A 22,105-nucleotide genomic window follows, 5' to 3' on the forward strand; every position below is an offset into this window, starting at 1 on the left:
TATTTCTTCTGTTTTGCTAATTTCAGGAAAGTTCCCATCATTATTACCCCACCGGTGACTACAATCCGCCTCTTAGCCCACTCCCTGAGGAAACGCGTAGGCTCGGTAAGACACAAATATACCTCAGAGTAAACAAGGCAACAGTAAACACCTCATTTCCAAAATATGATGCAGTCCCAGCCAATCGGGAGCTGAATCTGTTGTTGTTGTTTGAACTTGTTTGAAAAAGCTTGGGAGTATTTTTTGATTTCTCTTATTGTTAGCCACTCGAAAATATTCATGTTTTGCGTATGCATTTCCATATACTCTTCAAGGTGTCACCCACCTCCCTGTGGACTCTCACAGCCATCTGTATGAAGACGTGAGAGACATGGGTCTATACCAGGACATCCTGGCTTCCCCTCTTCCTTCCTCTTCGTCCTTGTTTGACCACAGATTGCCTCATCAAAGGAACGAGTGGAGACTACCAGCCTACCCTCAGGTCTGTAAACAAAACCCCAACCTATGATGATAGCTCCTGTTTGATATATTATTTACATTTGATGATATCACAATTGGGTTGCAAAATAAATCCATTGTAAAGGTAGATGATGTACTGTAGCCTTATCACGTAAGTAATGGTAACTGAGATGCAATCTGTCTCTCAGCAGGCAGCTGAGAGAGTGAGGGCTGTTCGACAACCGCGGAGAGAGTCTGATCTTCCCTTTGAACTACGAGGTGAATTAGTCTAGAATGAGAAGGTCAGAGCAGACAAATACGCTATGACAGGGCTTGTGATTCAACAGTAGTCATTGAGTACAGTGTTGTATAGCAGATAATATTATTATTATGATATTAATACAAAACCTTTTGAATTGTATCTCACAAGTCACATTGAATATACCTGTAACAATTGTAGAATGGAGCTGGAACGCTTGATGTAAAATGTTATATAATACATTATTTCACTCTCAGTTTTTCTGTGTATATTGTTTACATTCCTCAGATGTAAGTTGACCTACAGTAAAATATGGAAATCTGAAGAAGCTGAACAGAAGCAAATTACAATACAAGAAAGATTTAAAATATATATATATATATATATATATATATATATATACATATATATATATATATATATATATATATATATATATATATATATATATATATATATATATATATATATATATTTAAGTCTCAAGCCATGCAATTAAGACAAAATGCTACTGTATGTGCTTTTTTGTTTTAACTTAAACCAGCCACCAGCTTTTTTATTCTCCCTCTGTGATCTTCCTCTCTTTGTTCTTTCACCTTTACCCTTGTTCTAGTTTTCTTTGGCCTGCAGGTAGACGTGAATCAATCAGTTAGAGACAAAAATGGACTGACAAAGCTGTTTTTCGCCCGGAGAAGGGCAGCCCCTCACGGTGGCACTGGGTCAGAAGCAGCAAGGACTCACAGTGCCACCCAATCAGACAGCATCCTTTTTGACCCATACAATGTGAACACTTTCAAACATGTATCCAGATGAGGAGCTGACAACAGTTGGCCGTCCGCTGATACAAAGAGTTTCACAGTTAGTCCATGGGAATCCCTGCAATGGGATTGTACTGAGTGATATTTAGCATGGTTATGTCTTCAGGAGGTAAAGCCATATCTAGGGCCAGACTCTAATCCTATTTTCTCTTGGATTGAAGTTCAGCTCACAGTATCAGTGAGAGAGAGGGAGACCGTGCAGGGAATTTGTCTCACTGAGAGTGGACAGTTAAAAATAAAAGAGAGAGAATCGGGAAGAGAGGGTTAGGCTAAGCTGCTACTCTGGCTACTGCTACAAAAAAGATCTACTCTCCTCTTCAATGATTTCCATTATTGTTCAAATTGTAGTTAAAAGAAAAGCAGTCCATTGTATAGTGTCACACCACAGCATACAGTTTACAATAGTTAGAATCTGTATTTATAGAAAACTTTACAAAACCAAAGTTGCTTTACACAAGAATTTTTTTTTTGACCTGATAATGGTGCAAGGTGAAAAGTCAAGGGGAACCATGACCGTTTGGAACAACTTTCCTATTTATCTAATTGTTGTTCAGATATTTCACTTGGACAAAAGTGGCACCATTGACATCCATGGAACCATGAAGATGGTGTCTTCCTGTATGACAATAATAAGGTTGAAGTGCTCTGTGTATTTGTGTAACTGTCTTTTAATGTTCTCTGTGCAGAGATCAGTAACTTGCTCAAAGTTTCGATCGCTCTTTTAGGTTCTCGCTGCCTTGTAAATTACGCAAATAGCGACTGGGCTTACATCTGTACACAGAGCCGTTATGCATGCATCCTAGTTCTGCTTCCAGCTTCTGCTTTTCCGTTAAGTACGATTCGTCACATCAGTCTCATGAGTACACACACAAAACACAGAAACACAACACAGGCAACACATATAGTCCAATGAGACACACATATAAAAAAAGAAAAAAATGTTTAATCTTAATTCATTTTTCCCCAATAGAAATGTTCACTTTTTTATTTTTGATGAAGATGGATTTTGTCTGCCTCATGACTTGTTCTTTAGCTGGAGCAACCTTCATACGTCACTCTTTTTTGGGTTGTTACTGTAAAATACAGAGGAAATATTTACTAAAAGAGGTGATATTGCAAATCCTGGTGAGGTTGTTGTTGTCCTAATATTTGTACAACCTACAATATTCTGCTTCCTCAATGGCCTGACTGCCTGGAGATAAATCTCAATGTTTCACAGAGCTGTGTTCCCTCAATTAGGCTTGCTATTCTCCATCATGAGCTGTCAAGGTATGTTTGTCTCATTACTGAACAATTGTTTAAGTTCCTGTCAAAATGACTGCTGTGTTCAAACCAAAGCCTGTTCATGATGTATCATTTCAGCTCAGGCAAGAACAGTAATCTGCTAAACTGCAGGCTTGACAGCTCAATGCTGTATGTCAACTTCTATTTTTCCTCACTTGCCTCATGAATGTTTTGATATGATGCGTTCAGAAGAATCTCGAGGGAGCTCGATCATTCAGGCTGCAGGAGTGCACAATTAAGTCAAAAGAGAAACAAATAAGAGACTTTAATTACCTCAGCTCTCAGAGTGTTTTCACGTTCTTTTTACACCTCTCCTGAACATTTTTTATTTGGAAAACAAATAAGAAATTGAATAATGCTCCTTTATCAGGTTGTGCTACCAGTGGGGAGCTGACGAAAATTGAACTCAAATTTCTGCAAACCCTGTCTTTGCTCTCATTATTTGGATTCTAATAATTTGAACTAAATAGAAATCAAATCAAAAGCAACCACAGGTTTTACAAATTAGAACATGATTTTACTGGCAGTTATTATGACTCACATTGTGGGTGTTCTCTCCTGTTGTCAGTAATGAGGAAGTAATTTACCCTCCTATGTGGATGAAAGAATACAACTGAATAAATATAACAATAGTTCATGAAAGATAGCTAGGAAGTGAAAACAACAATTAATTGTTAATTTTGATAAGGGCAGATCTGAGAGCACATTGAAACTAAAGGAGCATCTTAAATTAAAGATGAGTTTGATGACTGGCCATCGGCATCAGACCCCATGGAAATGTAGGAGTAAAAATAAAACCACAGAAAAGTAGATATGCTAGTAGAGCCCAAGGATATTGCAGAAAAAAAGGTTGAGTTATGGATTTGAAATAGTGCAGGCTTTATTAAGCAAAATTTAAATCCAGACACTCATTACTCTCCAGGTATTTTTTTCACAAAGGTACACATTATATTCATCATAAGAAAAATGTCTTTCTTTTTTAAGCCACATTTAAACCTGGGTGTATTTCTTACCCATATGTAAGCACATTTCAAACGTCCCTCTCTGCATCTCACTCATTTAAATGCGCCTACACTCCCACTCCAACACTAGGATATAAAGATGACAAAAAGAGAAAAACAAGCTGTTATTATTAAAAACATTAAGTCTGATCTGACAGAGTGTACAAATGCATTTTGCCTGATGTTTTTGCATTTATAAATCACTGTCTGAAATGTATTTTCAAATAATCCACACATTTATTTATGTGTAAACCTACATCCATACATAAATCAATATTGTCTGATGATTTGTAATCAACAAAAATGCTCAGCTAAAATGACAAACAGAATGGGGAAAAAAGGAAGACATTATTAGTAAGTGTTTACAGATTGATGTTCTTCTAATCATATTTGTGTACAAGCAGATGTGATTGGTTATCTATTACTTGCCAGGTTGTATCTTATAATATGATTGGCTGGAAGCATAAAATGGGTAAGTCAACAGTCCTATATTTTGCGACTGACGCCCACCTTCGGTTCATAAATTTGTTTTTCCTAGAGAGGCAAAGGCATGACCCGCCCTATTCTGTCGCTGATGTGGTGTACTCTGCCTTGATTGACTTACCATGATATTCTAACATTATCCAATCCAACGATCGACGGCAGTGAGTGCTAGCCAATCAGAGGCGAGTAGGGCCAATCATTTCCTCATCATCCTAGGAAAAACAAAATTGCCTCTGGTTCCCCTCTCTTAGTTCTGTTAGCACTGTTGCTGTTGCTAGCACTTTAGCGTTGTTAGCACTTTAGCGTTGTTAGCACCGTTAGACGCTGGCTCAGCTATCGCGATGTTGAGAGCCACGTGGAGGCAATCCCTCAATCATAGATATGCTCTGAATTTGGAATTTATCACCTTGAAAGATGCTTTTAAAAAGAGTTAACAATTGCTTTATCAAAATGTGACAAGCTGTGAGTATAAGCTGATCCAAAAGCATCCACTCTGGACAAAGACTGTCCTCTGCTATTGTGGTTGAATTGCATGCTTTGTCTGCTGCAACAGCTAGATTTGTCCTCTTCAGTTGGTTAATGCTGTTGAGTCAAAATCACACACACCAATCTTGCAGTCTTGAAGCAATAGTTGAAGACTGTGACTTCAAAAACCCTTCAGTGCAATGTGACAGTGGTGGATGTTTTCTGTGGTAATATTTAAGTGAGTTAGATGTGTTCTTTTTTTTTAAGTTTGAAGATGTACTCAAGAAATACAATTGCTTCTTCTATGGTTGCATGTTGGCCTAGTTGGTATTTAAAGTACAGAATATATTGTTCTTCACAGCCATACGTATTTCAGAACATCCTTAATGTTAGCGTTTTCAAGGGAGGATATTTTATTAAACTGTTCACCATTCACAGGAAGCAAAAATGCTTCCAATTTGTACTGCATTTGTCAGTATATCAACAGTTTCTCATTACAACAAGGTCATTTCTTGTTTGTGACACAGCAACATGGACACAGATGACGCATGGTCTTGTGGTCATAAATGATTGTATGAGCATGGAGAAAGAGACAGGCAAAGACACACAATAAAAGACAGTGTACTATAAAGAAACAGAAATAAAGTAGGAAGAGAAGCTGCTGGGCTGAGAGACTGTGAGCAGTGAGGGAGGGTGAAAGACTGGAAGCCACAGAATGTCATGAGAAAGAGTGCGTGAGCGAGAGACTGAAAGACTGAAACAGAGTTCAGACAATTGAATGAGGAAGTACTGATGGTGAGCACATGGGTGTGGTTGGTTAACAACATTTCAGAAGTGACATACAGTAGAAAGCACCGTGGATGATGACGATGTGGAAGAATCTCTGGACTCGAGCACCTCACAAGATGGATACCAAGGTAAGCATAATAGCCTGGATGGATGATTAAATATCAGAGGGCTAAGGGGTGTTTTTGGTGAGGCATACTAAAGAGAGATTGATGGAGGACGACAGACAAACGGATGAACAGACAGACAGAGAGTGAGTTAGAGTGCTAGATTTGACAAACAGGCAGGCAGGTCAGGCTAGGGGAAGGGAAAGACGCCTGTACAGCCCAGGGGAAACAGGCCTGATCTTGACATATGCTCTGGAGTGAAATGAAGATTGGCATGACCTGCTAATCTGAGCTGTCGCAGCTCATGACGACCACAGACGTTCACCTGTCACACTGTTCCACGCCCGGAGGATGAGCTGCCACCAGGATAGGTCAAAGATCGAGATTCATTTTCTGCTGGGGGTGGATTCAAACTGAGCCACTGGCCCAGACTTCTATCCGTCATTCTACCTGCCTCTGCTGTATATACGTGCTTGGCAGCTGTTGTTCTCTGTGTTACTATAAAATCATGCAATATCGGACAGCTTTTTGCTTACTTCTGTTTGTCTATAGTGTTTTGTTTCAAGCTAGGGGCAACATGTTGTGAGGGGGAGGAAAGAGTACGTCGCTCACTAGTAGGCCTACAGGATTTCCATTACAGTAAAAGGAGTTGTTTTGACACGTCCTCCAATGCCAGTTTTTAATTGGTGACAGTAGCAAACTTTTTGTTATTGAAGTTTGATCAATAGTGCCACAAAGTTCAACACAGACATGTGTGGGAGGATAGCAAACGCAATGTGCGGCCTCAATCACTCACTTTTGACAAATGAATAAAAATGAAAAAAATATTGTGGTTATGATATGTGTATCTTCTAAAGTTTGACATTCAAAGTAGGAATCAGTTTTTGTCATGCTGCGTGAGGAGTGTGGGAGATGTTGTGTGCTTAAGGAGGAAGGAGAGGTTGCCATGTGGTGCCAAACCTCAATGAGTGCAACTTCCTGTCTGGTAGATTTGCACTGCACAAAATGTTCCAACGTGAATGCTCTCACGCTTCAATTGTAACATTAGAACTTTGGCTAAAGAGATGCAAATAAACCGTGTCTGTCTGCTCATGAGCACATGTTTTGTCTGTGTATCTGCTCCAATCCTCTGCAACAGATCCAGTGTCTGCATTTATAGTATATGACCTTTCCTCATTTATGCAGTCACCTATAATATTTGAGGGGCTCTGAATTACTTTTGCAGATCTTAGATGTTGTTGTAAAAATTGAAATTCAACTTGTTAAAACACCAGTTGAGATATAACTTGGTTTATGCTTTCATCATTGTGTCATCTCCTCCACTCATAATGTTAGTTTTTTTGTCTTTCAGATTTATTTTACCCACTTGGTCTTCTTCCTGCTTGTCATGTTTAAAGGTGAGTGCATTGAGTTTAACGCAAGGCCATGTAACTATGTAACTATGTAACAGCAGCCACTTTGATCACAAGTCACAACAGGATAATGCAATGCTAAAATATAAATGCTAAAATGAAGTAGTATTACAGGTTACAAGTGTCATGAAGTTTGAAGACCTGCAGAGCCTACAGTATGCGTAAATTCCCATATGTATGTTGTCATCAGGGTTATTTTTTGTAAAAATATAGGATAATGTAATAACTTCTAAGAATACTGAGTATACATTATAATGTGGATCCTAATGTGGGTTTAGAAGACTGAAGGATTATCCCTAATCTCAGTCCAGATGAGGGATAAGATCACACTAAACATCTTAGAACTGTAGATGACTGTAATATATAAGGTTTACCACTAACCAAATTAAGGTTTTCATCCACACAATATATCTGACACATCTACTGCAGACCTTTAGTCACGTTCCAGGCACATGGGTTCATCAAAGTAGTTGGAATCACAGCATTAGCCTAAGAAAGTAGAGGTTTTGTAGAGCTACCGCATTAATTGGAAGGTGCTGAGAGAGTAAACAGACAACAGCCTCTCTGTCCTGCAGTCTCACACAACAATCCAGCTCTGTTGTAGCCAGAGGTTTTGTAAAGAGCCACTTCTTTGTGTGTGCGGCACTGCCCCACTCACAGGACTTTAACTGTGACATACTCTCAGTACATCTGCGGGGCCCCTCTTGCCGGCATGGCCAGACATTCTCAAGTCTGGCCTCTGCCAGGAATACATCACAGCATTGTTTGAGAAAATCACAGTGGTAAACAACACTGCTATTTGTTCTTCCTGTAAAGTTTACTGTATCAAGGCCTCGCTGTGAGGCTTCATCTGACTTGTGTTTTTGGTGATTAAAGTGTGTCTTTTTTCCCTCGCATGCAGTGTCAAGGGCTCAGACTTCCACACCCGCAGATCAAATGCAGTCTGTGAGCAACAGTATGGCGAACTTAACAACAATGCCTGCCGCTTCAACTCTTACTGGTACGGCACTCGTGGCTATCTGGAGAAATGCCACTTTGCAGCATCTTCGGTATTGAGGCTATCTCCTTTTCAGTATCATTTTCATATGAATCATTTGCTTTCTTGATGTAACAGGAAGAGGAGTGGAAAGCAGAGTCACCAGAGACGCTAACTCCTCAACCACAAACAAGAACATTAGCACCAGCATCCCAGTCAATGTCCACACCACCCCATCAGAAATGAAGACTTCAACAGGTAGACTGGTAGTTAGTGCTGTATATGTGAAACCCATAATTTCAATTAAACTTGATGTGATTGTTATGTTTCTGTTCCTTTTAGCTCCAACAACAAAACCAAAAACAAAGTTCACACCCACTCCAGGTAACAATCCGCACCATGTCCCTCACATATTTGAACACCCAGTTGGTGGAAGCCATTGAGTTTGGCTATAACATCCCTCACATCAATAGCAAAGGCTTTCCCAAAGCTTTCTCCCTTTAAAACTAATTATGAGGTAATTAGAAAATGTTAAACTCGCTGTACTTATTAAGATATAAAGAAGAGTTTTTTTGTACCGGACCGGGAAAAAGGAGAGAACTAGAGTGAGAGCGACAGAGAGCCCACTGATATGCATTAAAAGGTTTCCTAAGAGAGCCATTCCACTGAAATATTCAAAATGTCAATTAAAATAATGAGTTAGGAATGCACCTGAATGGAATTATGCAGGGACTCATATGGCAAAAATAAGATAGGTCAATATGTCCCAAAACAAATATATCGATATATATATAATTATGCTTTTGTATTATATACCATATGACTTATATTAAATACAGAGGGAAAAAAGTCAAGGAAACTAATATTTTCACTGTCTATATTTTTCAGCATCCTCAGTGACATCAGTGAAAAACACCAGAAAAGGAGCCCATCAAGATGTTGCCTGGGGTACCAACATTTTTTACTACTCCATAGTTACCTTAAATGCCACAGGCATTGCGGTTTTATTGTTATCTCATGGCAGACTGACAGTATCATAATTCCCTGTCTTCCAAACAAAGCCCATGGCGGAGTGGTAGAACAGAGCACCTCACTTCCTCTCTTGCCAACAGATTAATGCTTGATTGTACCTTACGCAAGAAGAGATATGATATTTGTGTCCTCATGCTGTGCTGGCTTACCATAGATAGGGTTTTGATACACCATCAACAGCATGTCAGCGGGGCCAGTAGATCTGTCAGGCTATCTCTGACTGTTGTTCCCTGGTGATCCTCTCTCTCTCTTTTTTCTTGTAGAAGCTTCCTGTGTTCAACAGTCAAACTTAATTCAATACTTTCCATTCCGCTTTCACTTCTTATAGATCCAAAGTGGGATGAAGATTTCACCTATGGTGAGAAGCTACATTTGACTGTTTATATTTTTGTATTCTTTCATTTTGTGTCTATGGTTGAGTGTTTGATTCATGTTTTATATGTCCAGATTATAAGTCCCTGCGCATTGCTGGACTGTCCATTGCAGCAGTGCTTTTCATGGTGGGCATCATGGTCATTGGCTGTAAGTTTGACTCTGAAAGACATTTTTGTGAAACACTGTAATTATGTATATTCAACTGCCTTTCTCACTCTTTTGCTTATCTCTAACTGTAGGTGGCAGGGCCTGTCGGCTTTCCAGATGTCACAAAAGTTCAAAAAAGTAAGTACTTCCAGCTTTTTATTTCATTCATTCTAGTGAATGTTCAAATTCTGTATTTTTGCACTGTTTGAGGGGTGCATGATTAGCACAAGTGCTGAATAATTTAAGACAATGAAAGCTGACAGACAGTCTAAATTACAGTCCATGTGCATGAAGGGTAGCCGTGCTTATATCACGCTCTTGGGGAAACTGCAGTTGAATGATTTAAGTAATTTATATCACAGGCTACTGGATGATATATTGCAAACAATCATTCATTTCAGACATATAATAGCTCAACAGAATGCTGACTAAAATCTCTGATGATTAATAGATCAAAAAGATTATGATTAAGCTATTTGTTGGGTGAAACTGTTACAGAAAAACTGCAAAGCACATTGTTTATTTTCCTTACTGTGGTGTGTTTGTGTTGGATAAATAAAATTGATTGCTTAAATACTGTTTGATTCCTTAACGGTTCGGTGTGTTTATTTTTCAGATCATATCGAGTGGCCCAAGGATAAGGAGAGAGAGCATATGTACATTGAAAAAAGTGCAGAGCTGTAAGAAACCAACCAGGAGTCCATCAAGAGAAAAACAAATCTGCCATCATATGTGTGAATGTAGACTGTATGCTGCTTGGTAACAGTGTCATATGAAAACACTCAATAAAACATAGAAAACATGAATCAGCCTGACAAGTGAAAAAAGGGAACCCTCACCTGCTTAATCTTTGTCTAACATCATTTCTATACTTAGCAAAACTGCACTGAAAAGGGATTATTTCTCTTTGCAAATAATGAGGAGATGATTCATATTTTAATCACACCTTCAGCCATGAAGCAGGCTTGTTTCCAATGACCTTTTATCTTATAACTGATAACAGCCATAGGCTGTGTCTCACAGCCAGGATTATTATTATTAAAGGTTGTGAAGAATAAACCCATAACATTCCATACTTGACAATCTCGCACAACACTAAGACTGAAGCTGGGTCACTTCCTCCTCCTGATAGATACTACATGCTCTTTACACTTTCAATCTGAACAAAAACGTGATGTTTAGTAAGGGGTGTCTAAGCCTCTTAGTGGCTCTATGCTTGTAAGTGAGTAAAGCCCTAGATTAAACAAGATCCACTGGCGCATTATCATTGCATCCATATGGCATCAAATGATGCAGACAATAAACTGGGAAAAAACAAACACATTTTATCTCAGATTTAATGTCAAAAGAAACGCAGAGTTTACACCTATATGATATACAATAGTATTAACTGTTGTAATTAATTCTATAATGAAAAACTAATGGGAATGCCATTGGCACAAATAATACAAACAGTATGGGTTCATCTGGATACACAAGTGCATACAAACATGTATTCAACATTAAGTCAAAATTTAATTTAGATACATTTTTGCTGCAATATGACACAAATACAAATATTTTACATAAAAAAAGCTTTTGGAAAATAACTGACTCCCACCCGCCACAACATGTTTTGCACAGAATTTATAAATGAACATTGGAGAGAAAATATCACCACTTAACACATGTATAAAAAGACCATTTGGTCAAATATAATATTTTTCCATTAAGAGACAAAATACAAATATTTAGGTCAGTAAATTTGTAAATGCATACAATATATTAAAAACTAGAATAAGGTCTGACAAGGGCTTTAGTGCGGTGGTTCTGAAAGCTGTATGCAGTGCAACTTCAGAAAACACATGCTACTAGACAAAACACAAGCAATGGAGAAAACATTTTATACATGCGCAATTAGAAAAAAAGAAAGCAAAGCTAGAAAACAACCAAATACAAAAACAAGCTGCAAAGAACAGAAAGCGAAATACAAGAGCATTGCAAGTCGTACTGAACTTGCACATTTCCGTATTTAGTTCTGTTATTATATTCAGCAGAAGGATCATGCAATCGGACACATGTGTGCATGTGTGTGTCTCTGCCTCCGTGAGCGAGTGTGCACCTTTGTGTCTGTCCACGGCTAATCTTGCATTCTGCTGCAGCAAACTAAATTATATTTTGGTTTCCCAGTTGGTTGTGGTGACTTACACTTTCTCAAAACAACTTTTTTTGCCTGTCTTATACTGCCATTGACTGCCTGCTGACTCCTCACGCAATACTCTTAACCAGCCCCCGGATGGTAGGGGCCGCTAGTGATAACACAGCTGAGTGCATCACAGACCCCATCGTTGTATTCATTCAATCACACAATACAGCGGTGGTCATTGCAAACACACCTGGTGACGTTCTGCACCTTACTAAGAGCACCTTTGTAGTTAGTATTTGGTTGTGTTTTCTGTATTTGCTGCATTTTTTTAACTGCTGTTCGCATTGATGAAGATGTTTTCTTAATTTGCTTGAGTTTTGTCAGTTTGCATGCATTTTGTTAAGTTGTTGTAAATAGAGCGTTTAGGGACACTGTACTCCTGCTGTAGCCTGCATGCACTGAAAAAGACAGTTAAAAAAAAAAGGGGGAGAAAAAAAAAAAAAGCTCAACATCTACATTTGTTACATTAACATGAGTAGTGTCACAGCAGAGAGCTTTACAGAAAGGAATAATTGAGTAGAGTTTGGTCAAATACTGGGAGACGACTGGACCAAATACTGCATTTCTGTGTGTTTGCTTTCTTCAATTTGTCAAAAAAGGCCTTGAAAGAAAAATCTCTGCTCTAATGTTCAATTGTGGTTTGTTTGTCCAACAGAAACAGTGAATATGACTAAAAACAACATGACATGAAAAACTGAAATGTTTTGTACTGCAATTTTTGTTCAATTGTACTCCCTTTGAAATGCTGACAGATATTGAAGGCTTATTGGGCAATGCTATGCTTTTTAGATACACATAACACATACTGTACACACATTGCTCAAATACGAACAGTAAAACAAATGCACAAACAATAACCACATCTACCAATTTGTTTATGTTTAATAAACTGGGATGCATCATTTTTAAGACAAAGCTCCAGCACAAATCTATAGCTACTGTACAACCTGAAGACGACGTGACTACACAATTGTTTTCACTCTCAAGTCTGGCTGGACTGGAGCCAAGAACTGTCCCCAGTGCCGAGATTAGCTGCAAGATTTAGTGGAAGCAAAGTGAGATCCTGCTTTGACAAATCTAGTGTTTAACCCCATGTAGCCATTCCCTGTGTTGCTTATTCCATTATAAGTGTCCTCATGAAGCCACCAATGAAATACTGTCATGTCGAACAGGAGCAGGTCCCATTCCCCTTTAACATTTGCTGCAGAAAGTTCCCTTCTCTGATTTGGAACAAATAAGGCAACCAGTGCCTCAGGTTCCTGGACAGAAAGCTTTCTTTCACAGAGTATGATTGATTTCCATTTAAATGAAAACAGAGAAGCCATCATGCTCTATGAATGAAACAAAGGCATTGTTGGTATTTTCCCAATCATCTCCGTCTTTATTTGATTTGTGAGATTTTATTCCTCACTCACACCCAGCTGCTTTCTACCAGTAGAAAACTTCTGTATTTACAATCTGCGGGACTAAAGTGAACGCCTTTCAAAATGAAACAGAGAGGGGGAAAAGAAAACATCATCATTCATAGCGGCCAATTAATTTACTACCCTGCAATAATGTTCACACTGGCTATATCCACTTGTTTCTTTTTGACTGAGGTTGAGAACAGGGGGAACAAGTTTTTATCTTCCTTTTGCACTGCCTCCTGTTATTGCCAATGGACCAGGAACAGAAGGTGTCAGACAAGTGAATAAGAGAATGAAGTGAGCACTAACCTGTCTTAGCGTGGATTAGCATGGTTTGTCTCAGTCATCGACCATTTCACACAAACAGGTCTTTTCCCATATGCACCAAATCAAACGCAAATGTACTTTCACTGCATAGCTGGTGGGAATAATTTCTTGTTTCAGGTAGTAAAAAAGGGGGAGCTCTGGCTGTGCTAAATTATCCCTTTTAACAAAAGAAGCTTTAAGCCATATTCACTGGCTTTGATTTTGATTCCTCAAATAGAATCCAATTAGAAGGTTTGAATGCATTCCAAATGTCCCCGGATAAATTGCGTGTATGTGGAGCATAAACGGCTGGGACAAAGACAAGTGTATACAACGGTTAAAAAAAATATTGCATATGTATTGATTAGAGTGAGCAATGAACTAAAAGGTGAGAAGCAGGCTGTTGTGCAAAGAAGTCTAACTGTCTAAGTCAGAAGAGTAGGAGATGACATAGCCCTGTGCATGGCTCCTCTCTTGTCTGTTATTGAGACTGCTACTCCACCAGGAACTAGACGGCCCCTTTCTGGTCCTGCTCTGTAGGCACGAAGTAGATCCTGTAGAGAGAGAGGTAGGACAGGCCACAGGAAGGGAATACAGGGAGAGGAGGTGGTGTGTGTGTGTGTGTGTGGAGGGGGGGGGGGGGGGGGACAGGGCAGAAGTATGTCATCTTCAAGATATTTTTAGGCTCTTTTTCAGTTTGTTAGCAGAAAGACACAAGAAACAACTCTGTGTGTCAGAATTCAGGAAACGACATGTCTGCCTCATTCTGCAGGGCTCTGACAGGTGCGCGGCGACTGCACCACCTCAAAACACAGCTCATCCCCAGGTGGGACTTATAAATCTGGCAAGGCACTGTTGATCCAACAAGCCAGAGGTTGCTGTGTGATTAAGCCTCTTTTCAGCAGAGCGATCAGTCAGCACCAAACACTGCCAGAGCTGACTGCAGCCCCAGGAGGCAGCCAGTAATCCTGCAGAGGAATTTAACCCTTGCAGATTGTCTTGGGCATCTGCTCCACAATGGCTGTTCTCCTGCTGCTTGGAGATCTCAGGGGATTAACTTGAACTTCGTAACCTCTCTAAACCCGACCTGCAGGTCATGTATTACTACTGCACCCCAGCACAAAAGAAACTGATTGTTCTGCAGAAAGCCTTCCTAGCTAGCCAACTGTGGTTAAATATGCAAGGTGTAGAATGGTTGCAAAAAGCAAAGAGAGGGCGTCTCTCTGTATAACTGGTTTTGGCTGTTCTGGTATCTGAGTGCTGTTGGCAGATTGTTGTCATGACGCCAGCGTCCTGTTTACAGGATTGTTTTAGTATTTCAGAGCAGAGTCATCTACTCGATCTTACCTCAGTTCATGAGGTAAGCTTTGGGACAAGTAAGGTCCTGTCCCATTCGTTCATACAGACCCAGTGGCACTGTCTCAAGGCTATTGTTTGATGGCTAACATGGGAAGGGTTAGAGGTGGGGAGTGTTCAGTGGTGGCGTTGGAGGGCCTCAGGCTGTGACACTAATTGCTGTACAAGTCCAGACAGGCTCAGATGGGTGGAAGCCAGTTAAGTTTTTCCACCCAAGTGTTTTTCTCTGATTTTGATGCTGTAGGACGAGGTAGGGTTCATTGGCAAGGCAGCAGAAAGGCTGTTACCCACCAGACTGGTTCTGTCACCTGCAGGCTGACTTAGCATAAAGTGGAACGTGCATCTCTTAAATATCAACTTTAAAGTGGAGAAATTTGACCTTACCCTTGCTGTCGATTGTGCAAGTGGCGTCTTACCAGCAGTACAGCTGCAAGAAAGAAAAATGAAAAAAGGTCACGGCTACACAAGAGAAAAGTTCATATTTGCTTAGGTATTAACAGCTTTACAAGGCACACAGGGACTACAGAGATTCCAGTCATGCACCGAGGGGCTTTACGGCAGTGCATTTGTCAACTGTGGAAATGAAACAGAAATTATTTCACATTAAAACGACTTTATGTCAAAGCAAAACAAAGAACACTTACTGATTATTATAGCACCGGAAAGAGTCAACACCGCCACAGCTACAACGATGATAATCAGGGTTAAATGATCTAAAAGAAATAAGTAAGGTGAGTTGATGGTTGATATTACAAATCCCTGTTGATGTGTATTCTACATTTTTATACATGTACTGTATATCGTTAATTCTAACTGAAACACGTCTCTCACCTTGTGTGTCTTTTACACCTGCAGATTCACTTGAGCCATAAAATTCCTCATCTACAGTTAAGTGGCAAAAAGAAGAAGGAATGGAATTAAGTATATGGGCATGAGCTTGTGTCGCCATAGAGGCTTCAGAAACATCGTAGCTCTTGCTGAAAGGCTGCTTCTCCAGGAGCCGACTGATCTGTTCTAAACAGATCTGTAATTCTATCAAGTGTCCATCAAAACGAAGATGAGGAGCGACGGAGAGAGGCGTGGAGAGAGAATGAGAATGCCAATGTTGATTAAATGACCAGCAGGACGGTGAAGATGTTGACTTGTTCATTGGCCTTTCAGCAGAATCCACAGGGCCCCTCCAGGGAGCTAATTGATTCCATTCAAGGCTTAATGGTTGGAAGAAGGGAAAGCCAACAGGGGCCACTGACCCACACATTTTACTGGACTGGACCAACCTATACACAATGCTGACTTATTGACAATAATTAGTGAGGTCATAACCTTCACATAGTCTCCTCTGAACAGCTGACATTACAGTGTTTATGGGTGTGATACAGAAGAAACTAGAAAATCCTACTGCCCTTCAATCCACTCTTGGGAACAGAGGTAAGAAACTCACCTTTTCGCTCATGGTCCTCATCATCATCATTCGGATCTGTGAGGTAAGGAGAAATCAGCTGCTTGAACACACAGTACAGAAATACATGTTCTTCAGTGTGAGCTCTTTCAAATAATAATAATAGAGTTCTTCTACTGAACAATAGTCAGGATATAGACAACACCTTTAATCTTTTAGCAACACTATTGATTGAGGTTTTTATGAAGTTAGTTTAGGACCAAAAGATCTGACAGCAAAAAAAAATGAAAACTATAAACAAGACTCAATATTGTACACAGAAAATAATAACCCATCTGAAAGGCAATAACAAAACTGAAAACAAAAAAACACACCCATAAACAAACGACCAAACCTGTAAGTAACAAACAAAACTGAAAATCAGGAAGAAAAACCATGAAGTGTAAAAGTTTCAAGGGAGAGCCTTCACACAAAACCATGCAACCATGTTGTGCACTTGAGTAAAGAGAGTAGAAATGTGGAGATGGTTGAGAATCTAACATCTAGGGAAGGTGTATTTTTTAAGCTATTCTGTTTGACATGAAATCACATGGCATCTGTAAATTACGTAATACATGGCCTAAAGGACCCACTCAACTTACCTGAAGTAACATAAAACAACAAGGACAAAATACACATGTCGAAACAAGCTAAGGACAAGGACAAAATAATTCCTTTCAAAACAAAGGAACAAAACTTGTTCTTTGTTGTTGCATATGGGTGTGATATCTAAGTTTAACTTGTAATTAAATCTCAGTTTGTTTCACTAAATTGCCCTAAATTGACTTTGACCAAGAACCATTTACTTGATGACTTGTTGAAAAGCACTATGACAACTGTGTCCAGCTGATTGAAAGGCTTCATTAAGTGGTGCTGTTTTTCTTTATTTTACAGATAAAGATGCATTACATACCATCAGCAGATCCTTCACCCTCTTCTGAAACAGCTGCAAAAAAAGGTAGGGAGTTAGAATACTTTCACAAAACAGTTTTTAAAAGCTTAATATTATTCACAATCCAGATTACTGCAACATTCAAAGTACTGTACAGCACAAAAACTATTTGGGCTACACTTGTGTTGCGTATTTGGTGGAGTCTATCTGCTGATCTTTTCTGGTATCTCATCTTGTATGTCAGGAAAGTACAGCGTTAAGAATATTGTTGCTTATTTCACATGCATGTTTTTCTTAATGTTATTCTTATACGTACAAACCTTTTGTTTCACTTTTGCACCTTCTCTTTTCAGCAGTTGTAAAATTTAAAAGTGAGTGCATACATTTATCTGCACAGACAGTGCACATAGATAGGTAAGTGAGGAAAGCATGCCGGCACAGAGATGCACAGACCCTGATTAGATGTTTATCACCTGCAAGCGTCACACAGAGATAAGAACATACCAGTAGCAGCTGGCAGCATCAGCAGCACACACAGGAACAGCAATCGCATCATCTTCAAATGCTGCTGGGGAAAAAGAAACCAAGATAAAAATATCTGCTATTAATATTCAGCCATTGATGTGTGTGGAATCTTGGTGTTTTGGTTTTGGTTTCGGGTAAGATGGAAAGCAGCAATGCTGTCTATTACTGGGACTTGTGAGGCACTTTGAGTTTCAGTATCACATAATGCTAGTCTGCGGAAAACCACAATTTCCAAACGAAGTCCTTGTACAGTTTTAACCGGTTTAAAGTATGCATGCAAATCAAGATTGTAATCTGAGATGAGTGGTGATGAAGGGGTCAGTGACTGACAACCTTATTTCCCATAGTGCTCAGCAGAAACACCGTTCTGAGAATTCGGTCACAGTCAGCCAGTGTCTATTCAACATTTTCCCCTCCCTTAAGCAAAGCCCGGGTGCTATGCAAAGTGTTGAAAAAGTGGACATCATTGGAAAAAAAAAAAATGTTGTTGACTAATACATTTTTGGTTTGTTTATTGTATCCTGCCAAGCACTATTTTTGTCATGTTAATTGGGAAAGAAAACGTGTCAGCCTGATTACCCTTGAACACATTTTTACGTCAACTCTACAGGAGCCAAGTGTTACTCTTACATTGGTTCTGATTTCTATTTTGATGTATTGTTGTTCTTCAGGAGAAATGTCACAACTTCCTCATGGAACAGGGCCCAAAACAAACCTACCTCCGCTCCCCATCACCACCACCACATAGATGTTAAACGCAGATGTTCTTGGCCTGCCAAACAAAGCCACAGCTGTGTCCCACACAATATGAATGCAGATATTTTTGAAATGGGAAAACATAGGAATGACCTCTCTTCCAGTCTAGGCCCCGGATGAAGCCTCATTGGCCAGATTTAGCTATTGGGGTTGGCATGGGATCAGGAACCAATAGTCATGCAATGATTGAAACTGCACACAGAGGGAACTCTCCCCATTGACCTTTGTGCCAAATGTTATACTTGTAGGCGCCTCTTCATTGTTAGTTGTGCCCATTGTGTCCTTGATTTCCTTAATAGTTAATGACTATGTGGAAAGAACTGAGGTGACCCGCATTGTTAAGGTGCAGGGCTGTGAGGGAAAGCAGCTTAAACGCACCGTGAACCCCCACAGAGCAGTTACCGACTTACTGTTTCCTACTTATTACTACAATTTAAGGAAGTGGATCACGCTCACTGTATGGTGAGTAAATTCGACGTCCCATATTTGGTAAAAGGAAGTGAAGAAGATTAAGGCATGGGCATTAAGACTGGAGACTAGCCAAAATCTGTTAATTCTTTCCATACTGTTTTTGACAGTTTTATTAAAACCTAGGCATCAGGAATCTGGCCATGAAGTGTAATCTTATCTATAAATGCTGCCATGGTAGTCAATGTCTAAAAACTTCCATGTGAGACAAATGTTCACCCTGTAGGGCCGCACAAGAACGATTCCAGCCCAGTCCACAACAAGATTATCTTGATGCTAAATTAGCCGAACAGCATTAAGATCTATTTTTGTTGACGATATTAAATGATGCTAATCACACAACTGAGGCTGATTGGATGGGGACTGTAGTGTGGGCTGTTCTGGCCTCTTGAATAGCTGCAGTAAATCTCCAAATGCAAACAACCTAAGAAGCTGCGAATAAAATCCCCTTCTGTATCCAATTTGCTTTTCAGAGTCGCTTTGGGTGAAATAATAAGCTGATCCAATTTGGAAATATTTATCAACCCAGTCCACTGCCTCTGTATCAAAATGGCTCCCGACGCTTGTATTATTTTTCAAATTGGGTAATATATTCTAGTACATTTGAATGCCGATTGAATTTGCTCTTTAATACCGGACCCAATTTGCAACATATAATAACCAGTGGCTTGGTTATAAAGCAGACATGCCAGCTGGCTGCTGGCTATAGACGCAAAGATCATAGAAAGTAAATGTGGAAATCATAAAACTGGAGTGCAGTGATGCAAGACAGGCAAGTACTGTATTGTTGCTGGAGGGTGAATTTGTCTTGTTTTTGTTTCAGTCTCCCCGACGCAGCTCTCCTCTGACAGGATTAACCCTGAACCTCATACCTGTCTGGCCAGGCCAGCCCACCTAAATCTTGTTTACCAGGTTTAATTTTGAATGATGAACACCTTCCACTCCTTCCAACCTACCCAGTACAATCTGTATCAACAAAATACACTCACACAAACGGAGGTTTACCACATGTACATAAACAGAACAGAACTCTTTTTATCTGCTCGCACTGATAACAGCCCTCTGCTCCACCACTGTGCATCGCTGACAAGACTGACACCAGTGATAACAATCACTAACGTGCAAAGATATTAGAATCGCTGTGGCCTAGTGAGTTCATAGGAAAACAAATACAAGTAAAAGAATGTGAAAAAGAAGAGGGAAAAAAACTACTGATTATTGTGAAGATGTGTCAACACTAAAACAGACTTGCTCAAAAAAACAATGAGCCCAACAACAAGGGATTCGAGTGGGTGAGAAAGGGAAAAAAGCACCAAGATCATTTGTTATTCATTGCCATTCAATTTGATAAAAGTGGTAGCTTACTCTGGTTCAGTGAAGAGGGAAAATATTCTTATTGAAATGTTTACTCAACTCTGCCATCTCTACTGAAGCTGTTTATCTAAGCGAGTTTGATGCAAATTCCGTTTTCCCCCCTCTATAACATAACATACTCTGCTATGCCACTGGACTGCAGACTAAGCAAAAAGGCAAAAAAGTGAAACTCACAATACCTCAGTTGATGCCACGCAGACCAGTGAACAATCCACCATCGATAAACAATGAGTCTGACAACTCAGCAGTTATTTCCAATACAAGTGGTTTGTGGGTGACTTGTTGAGCATCAGGCCAATAAGGCCAACAGTAAAACAACTACGAGGATGTGAGATCTTTGAGACACATATCCTGCATCCCCCCCCCCCCCCCCCCCCCCCCCCCCGACTCTCTCTCTCTCTCTCTCTCTCTCTCTCTCTCTCTCTCTCTCTCTCTCTCTCTCTCTCTTTCTCTTTCTCTTTGAAAGTCCTATGAACACAAGAATCACCAGATATGAGACTACGGTTACATCAAAATAAATTTGCCATTTTCCACCTCGAGTGTGACTAAAACAGCAACAACCCGATTCAGGGTATACAGGGTTCTGGGCACGTACACCTCAGCTTTACTTTTTATCAGATTGAGACAAAGCGGTTTTGTCTTTGTTTTGTTCACAACACTATCACAAGAACTTCTCCAGTCTCATTGAGGGTTTTTACAGTCCAATCTATCTTGAATGCAGCCTCATCACTCTCCCAAGAACCAAGCACCACAAAATGTGCAAAAAACAAACTGCAAAGATGAGATTTAAAGGGTTTCAACAAATATGTTGTGCATCTCCCACAGCAAACAGCTTGATTAACAACTGCAGAATAACACTTTAAATAGCATGTCATAAAGTTCACTTATGAGCACACTGTAAATAGTAGACAAACTTATACACACAAACAGGAAGTGAAGGAAGGGGTGCTGCAGTGTGTCATGTCAGTTGTTTATTTTCACCCTCAGCTTCTGTAACCTGCTTCCTTAAGAGAAAAAAGTCTGCACATTTGAATGGATGAAACCAAGCTACTCTCACATTGACTCACTGTGTAACAAACAGGACCGCTATTGTTTAGAGCTGAAATCTCTCTCCATGAGAGAGAGATTTCCATGAGCTACACTCTGAGAGCAGGTGATAAACAACTCACAATAACTTCGGTGAACTTGGTGAGAAAAAAGCTGAGGAAATACATTTTGGAGGAAAAAGCACGAAGAAGTAGCACTGCAGGCTGCATGCTGATAATAATTAGCTCACACAAAATGTCCGTAATATTTATGCGTTACATGACAGCCATGTATTGAGGACATTTAAAAATGACCAACAGCCTAAACTACCAATACAAGAGAAAGACAGCTCTATTGCAAAGTGTGCACTTCGTTGTGGAATTTAAGGTTTTAAAATTACATCTTTGTGTGACGGTCTTCATCTCAATTTGACGCACTCACCCAAAGTCAGTCGATCAGTTGTGTGAACAGCGGAGGCGACTCATTAACAGGAATAAGGTGACTCCTGCTGCGCGGGCCAAGTTCAGTGCAACAAATGTGTCCTCAACTACAAGGGGATTCACAGCCACCTCATATTGCGTTGAACTGCTCCTTAACGTTTGCCTCTCAGTCAGCTTTTCGCTTCTGCGGGGAAAATACCTCCGTGTGTCTGTGTCAGAACTGCTGTCACGACAGTTTCCTGAAAACTATGAGGTTAATATACTGCTTCGATGCTGATAAAAGCTTTAGGGCACGAGTAGCACTAATGTAGCTTAAAGCAGTGATAAGCCCAAATAAGGTAACTTAATAA

The 22,105-nt window shown here is 39.8% G+C and overlaps 3 protein-coding genes across 6 annotated transcripts in view; 2 read left to right on the forward strand and 1 right to left on the reverse strand.

Moving 5' to 3' along the window:
- The window catches only part of nphs1 (NPHS1 adhesion molecule, nephrin), a 42,834-nt gene extending 41,838 nt beyond the window's left edge, over positions 1-996 (forward strand). Inside the window, 4 exon segments of the mRNA XM_068735489.1 lie at positions 27-105; positions 315-481; positions 648-717; positions 986-996. Of these exon segments, the coding sequence (XP_068591590.1) occupies positions 27-105; positions 315-481; positions 648-717; positions 986-996 (327 nt within the window).
- A 4,459-nt stretch (positions 997-5,455) lies between these two features.
- fxyd5 (FXYD domain containing ion transport regulator 5) lies at positions 5,456-10,389 on the forward strand. 2 transcript variants are annotated; one of them, XM_068736366.1, is made up of 10 exons: positions 5,462-5,665; positions 6,993-7,038; positions 7,955-8,053; positions 8,168-8,287; positions 8,372-8,413; positions 8,918-8,977; positions 9,390-9,419; positions 9,509-9,583; positions 9,676-9,721; positions 10,200-10,389. In XM_068736366.1, the coding sequence occupies exons 1-10, from the start codon at positions 5,609-5,611 to the stop codon at positions 10,222-10,224; spliced, it is 600 nt and encodes a 199-aa protein (XP_068592467.1). In that variant the 5' UTR covers positions 5,462-5,608; the 3' UTR covers positions 10,225-10,389. The 2 variants fall into 2 exon arrangements, with proteins under 2 accessions (XP_068592468.1, XP_068592467.1); XM_068736367.1 differs by lacking the exons at positions 9,509-9,583; positions 9,676-9,721; positions 10,200-10,389 and having other exon boundaries at positions 5,456-5,665; positions 9,325-9,414.
- A 513-nt stretch (positions 10,390-10,902) lies between these two features.
- si:dkey-262k9.2 (uncharacterized) lies at positions 10,903-21,900 on the reverse strand. Of its 3 annotated transcripts, none has more exons than XM_068736370.1 (8): positions 21,757-21,900; positions 17,671-17,734; positions 17,188-17,220; positions 16,278-16,313; positions 15,668-15,718; positions 15,481-15,549; positions 15,221-15,263; positions 10,903-14,034 (listed from the first exon to the last, which is right to left on the reverse strand). In XM_068736370.1, the coding sequence occupies exons 2-8, from the start codon at positions 17,720-17,722 to the stop codon at positions 13,989-13,991; spliced, it is 330 nt and encodes a 109-aa protein (XP_068592471.1). In that variant the 5' UTR covers positions 17,723-17,734; positions 21,757-21,900; the 3' UTR covers positions 10,903-13,988. The 3 variants fall into 3 exon arrangements, with proteins under 3 accessions (XP_068592471.1, XP_068592470.1, XP_068592469.1); XM_068736369.1 differs by having other exon boundaries at positions 17,671-17,731; positions 21,757-21,899; XM_068736368.1 differs by lacking the exon at positions 21,757-21,900 and adding an exon at positions 20,469-20,572 and having other exon boundaries at positions 17,671-17,731.
- Positions 21,901-22,105: the final 205 nt, after the last annotated feature.

This window comes from Cebidichthys violaceus, unplaced genomic scaffold (assembly GCF_023349555.1).
Source record: "Cebidichthys violaceus isolate CVI_PGR_0920_01 unplaced genomic scaffold, fCebVio1.0.p SCAF_7, whole genome shotgun sequence".
NCBI classification, from domain to species: Eukaryota; Metazoa; Chordata; class Actinopteri; order Perciformes; family Stichaeidae; genus Cebidichthys; species Cebidichthys violaceus.

Bases quoted from the DNA above. Each gene is read 5' to 3' on its own strand.
- fxyd5 (XM_068736366.1), top strand. From the start codon at position 5,609: ATGATGACGATGTGGAAGAATCTCTGGACTCGAGCACCTCACAAGATG. The intron at 8,978-9,389 runs GTACCAACATTT...CACTTCTTATAG, and splicing joins CCATCAAGATGTTGCCTGGG to ATCCAAAGTGGGATGAAGAT. The intron at 9,722-10,199 runs GTAAGTACTTCC...TTTATTTTTCAG, and splicing joins TGTCACAAAAGTTCAAAAAA to ATCATATCGAGTGGCCCAAG.
- si:dkey-262k9.2 (XM_068736368.1), bottom strand. From the start codon at position 20,507: ATGGTGGATTGTTCACTGGTCTGCGTGGCATCAACTGAG. The intron at 17,732-20,468 runs GTATTGTGAGTT...TTTCCCCAGCAG, and splicing joins TCTGCGTGGCATCAACTGAG to CATTTGAAGATGATGCGATT. The intron at 16,314-17,187 runs GTATGTAATGCA...CTTACCTCACAG, and splicing joins GGGTGAAGGATCTGCTGATG to ATCCGAATGATGATGATGAG.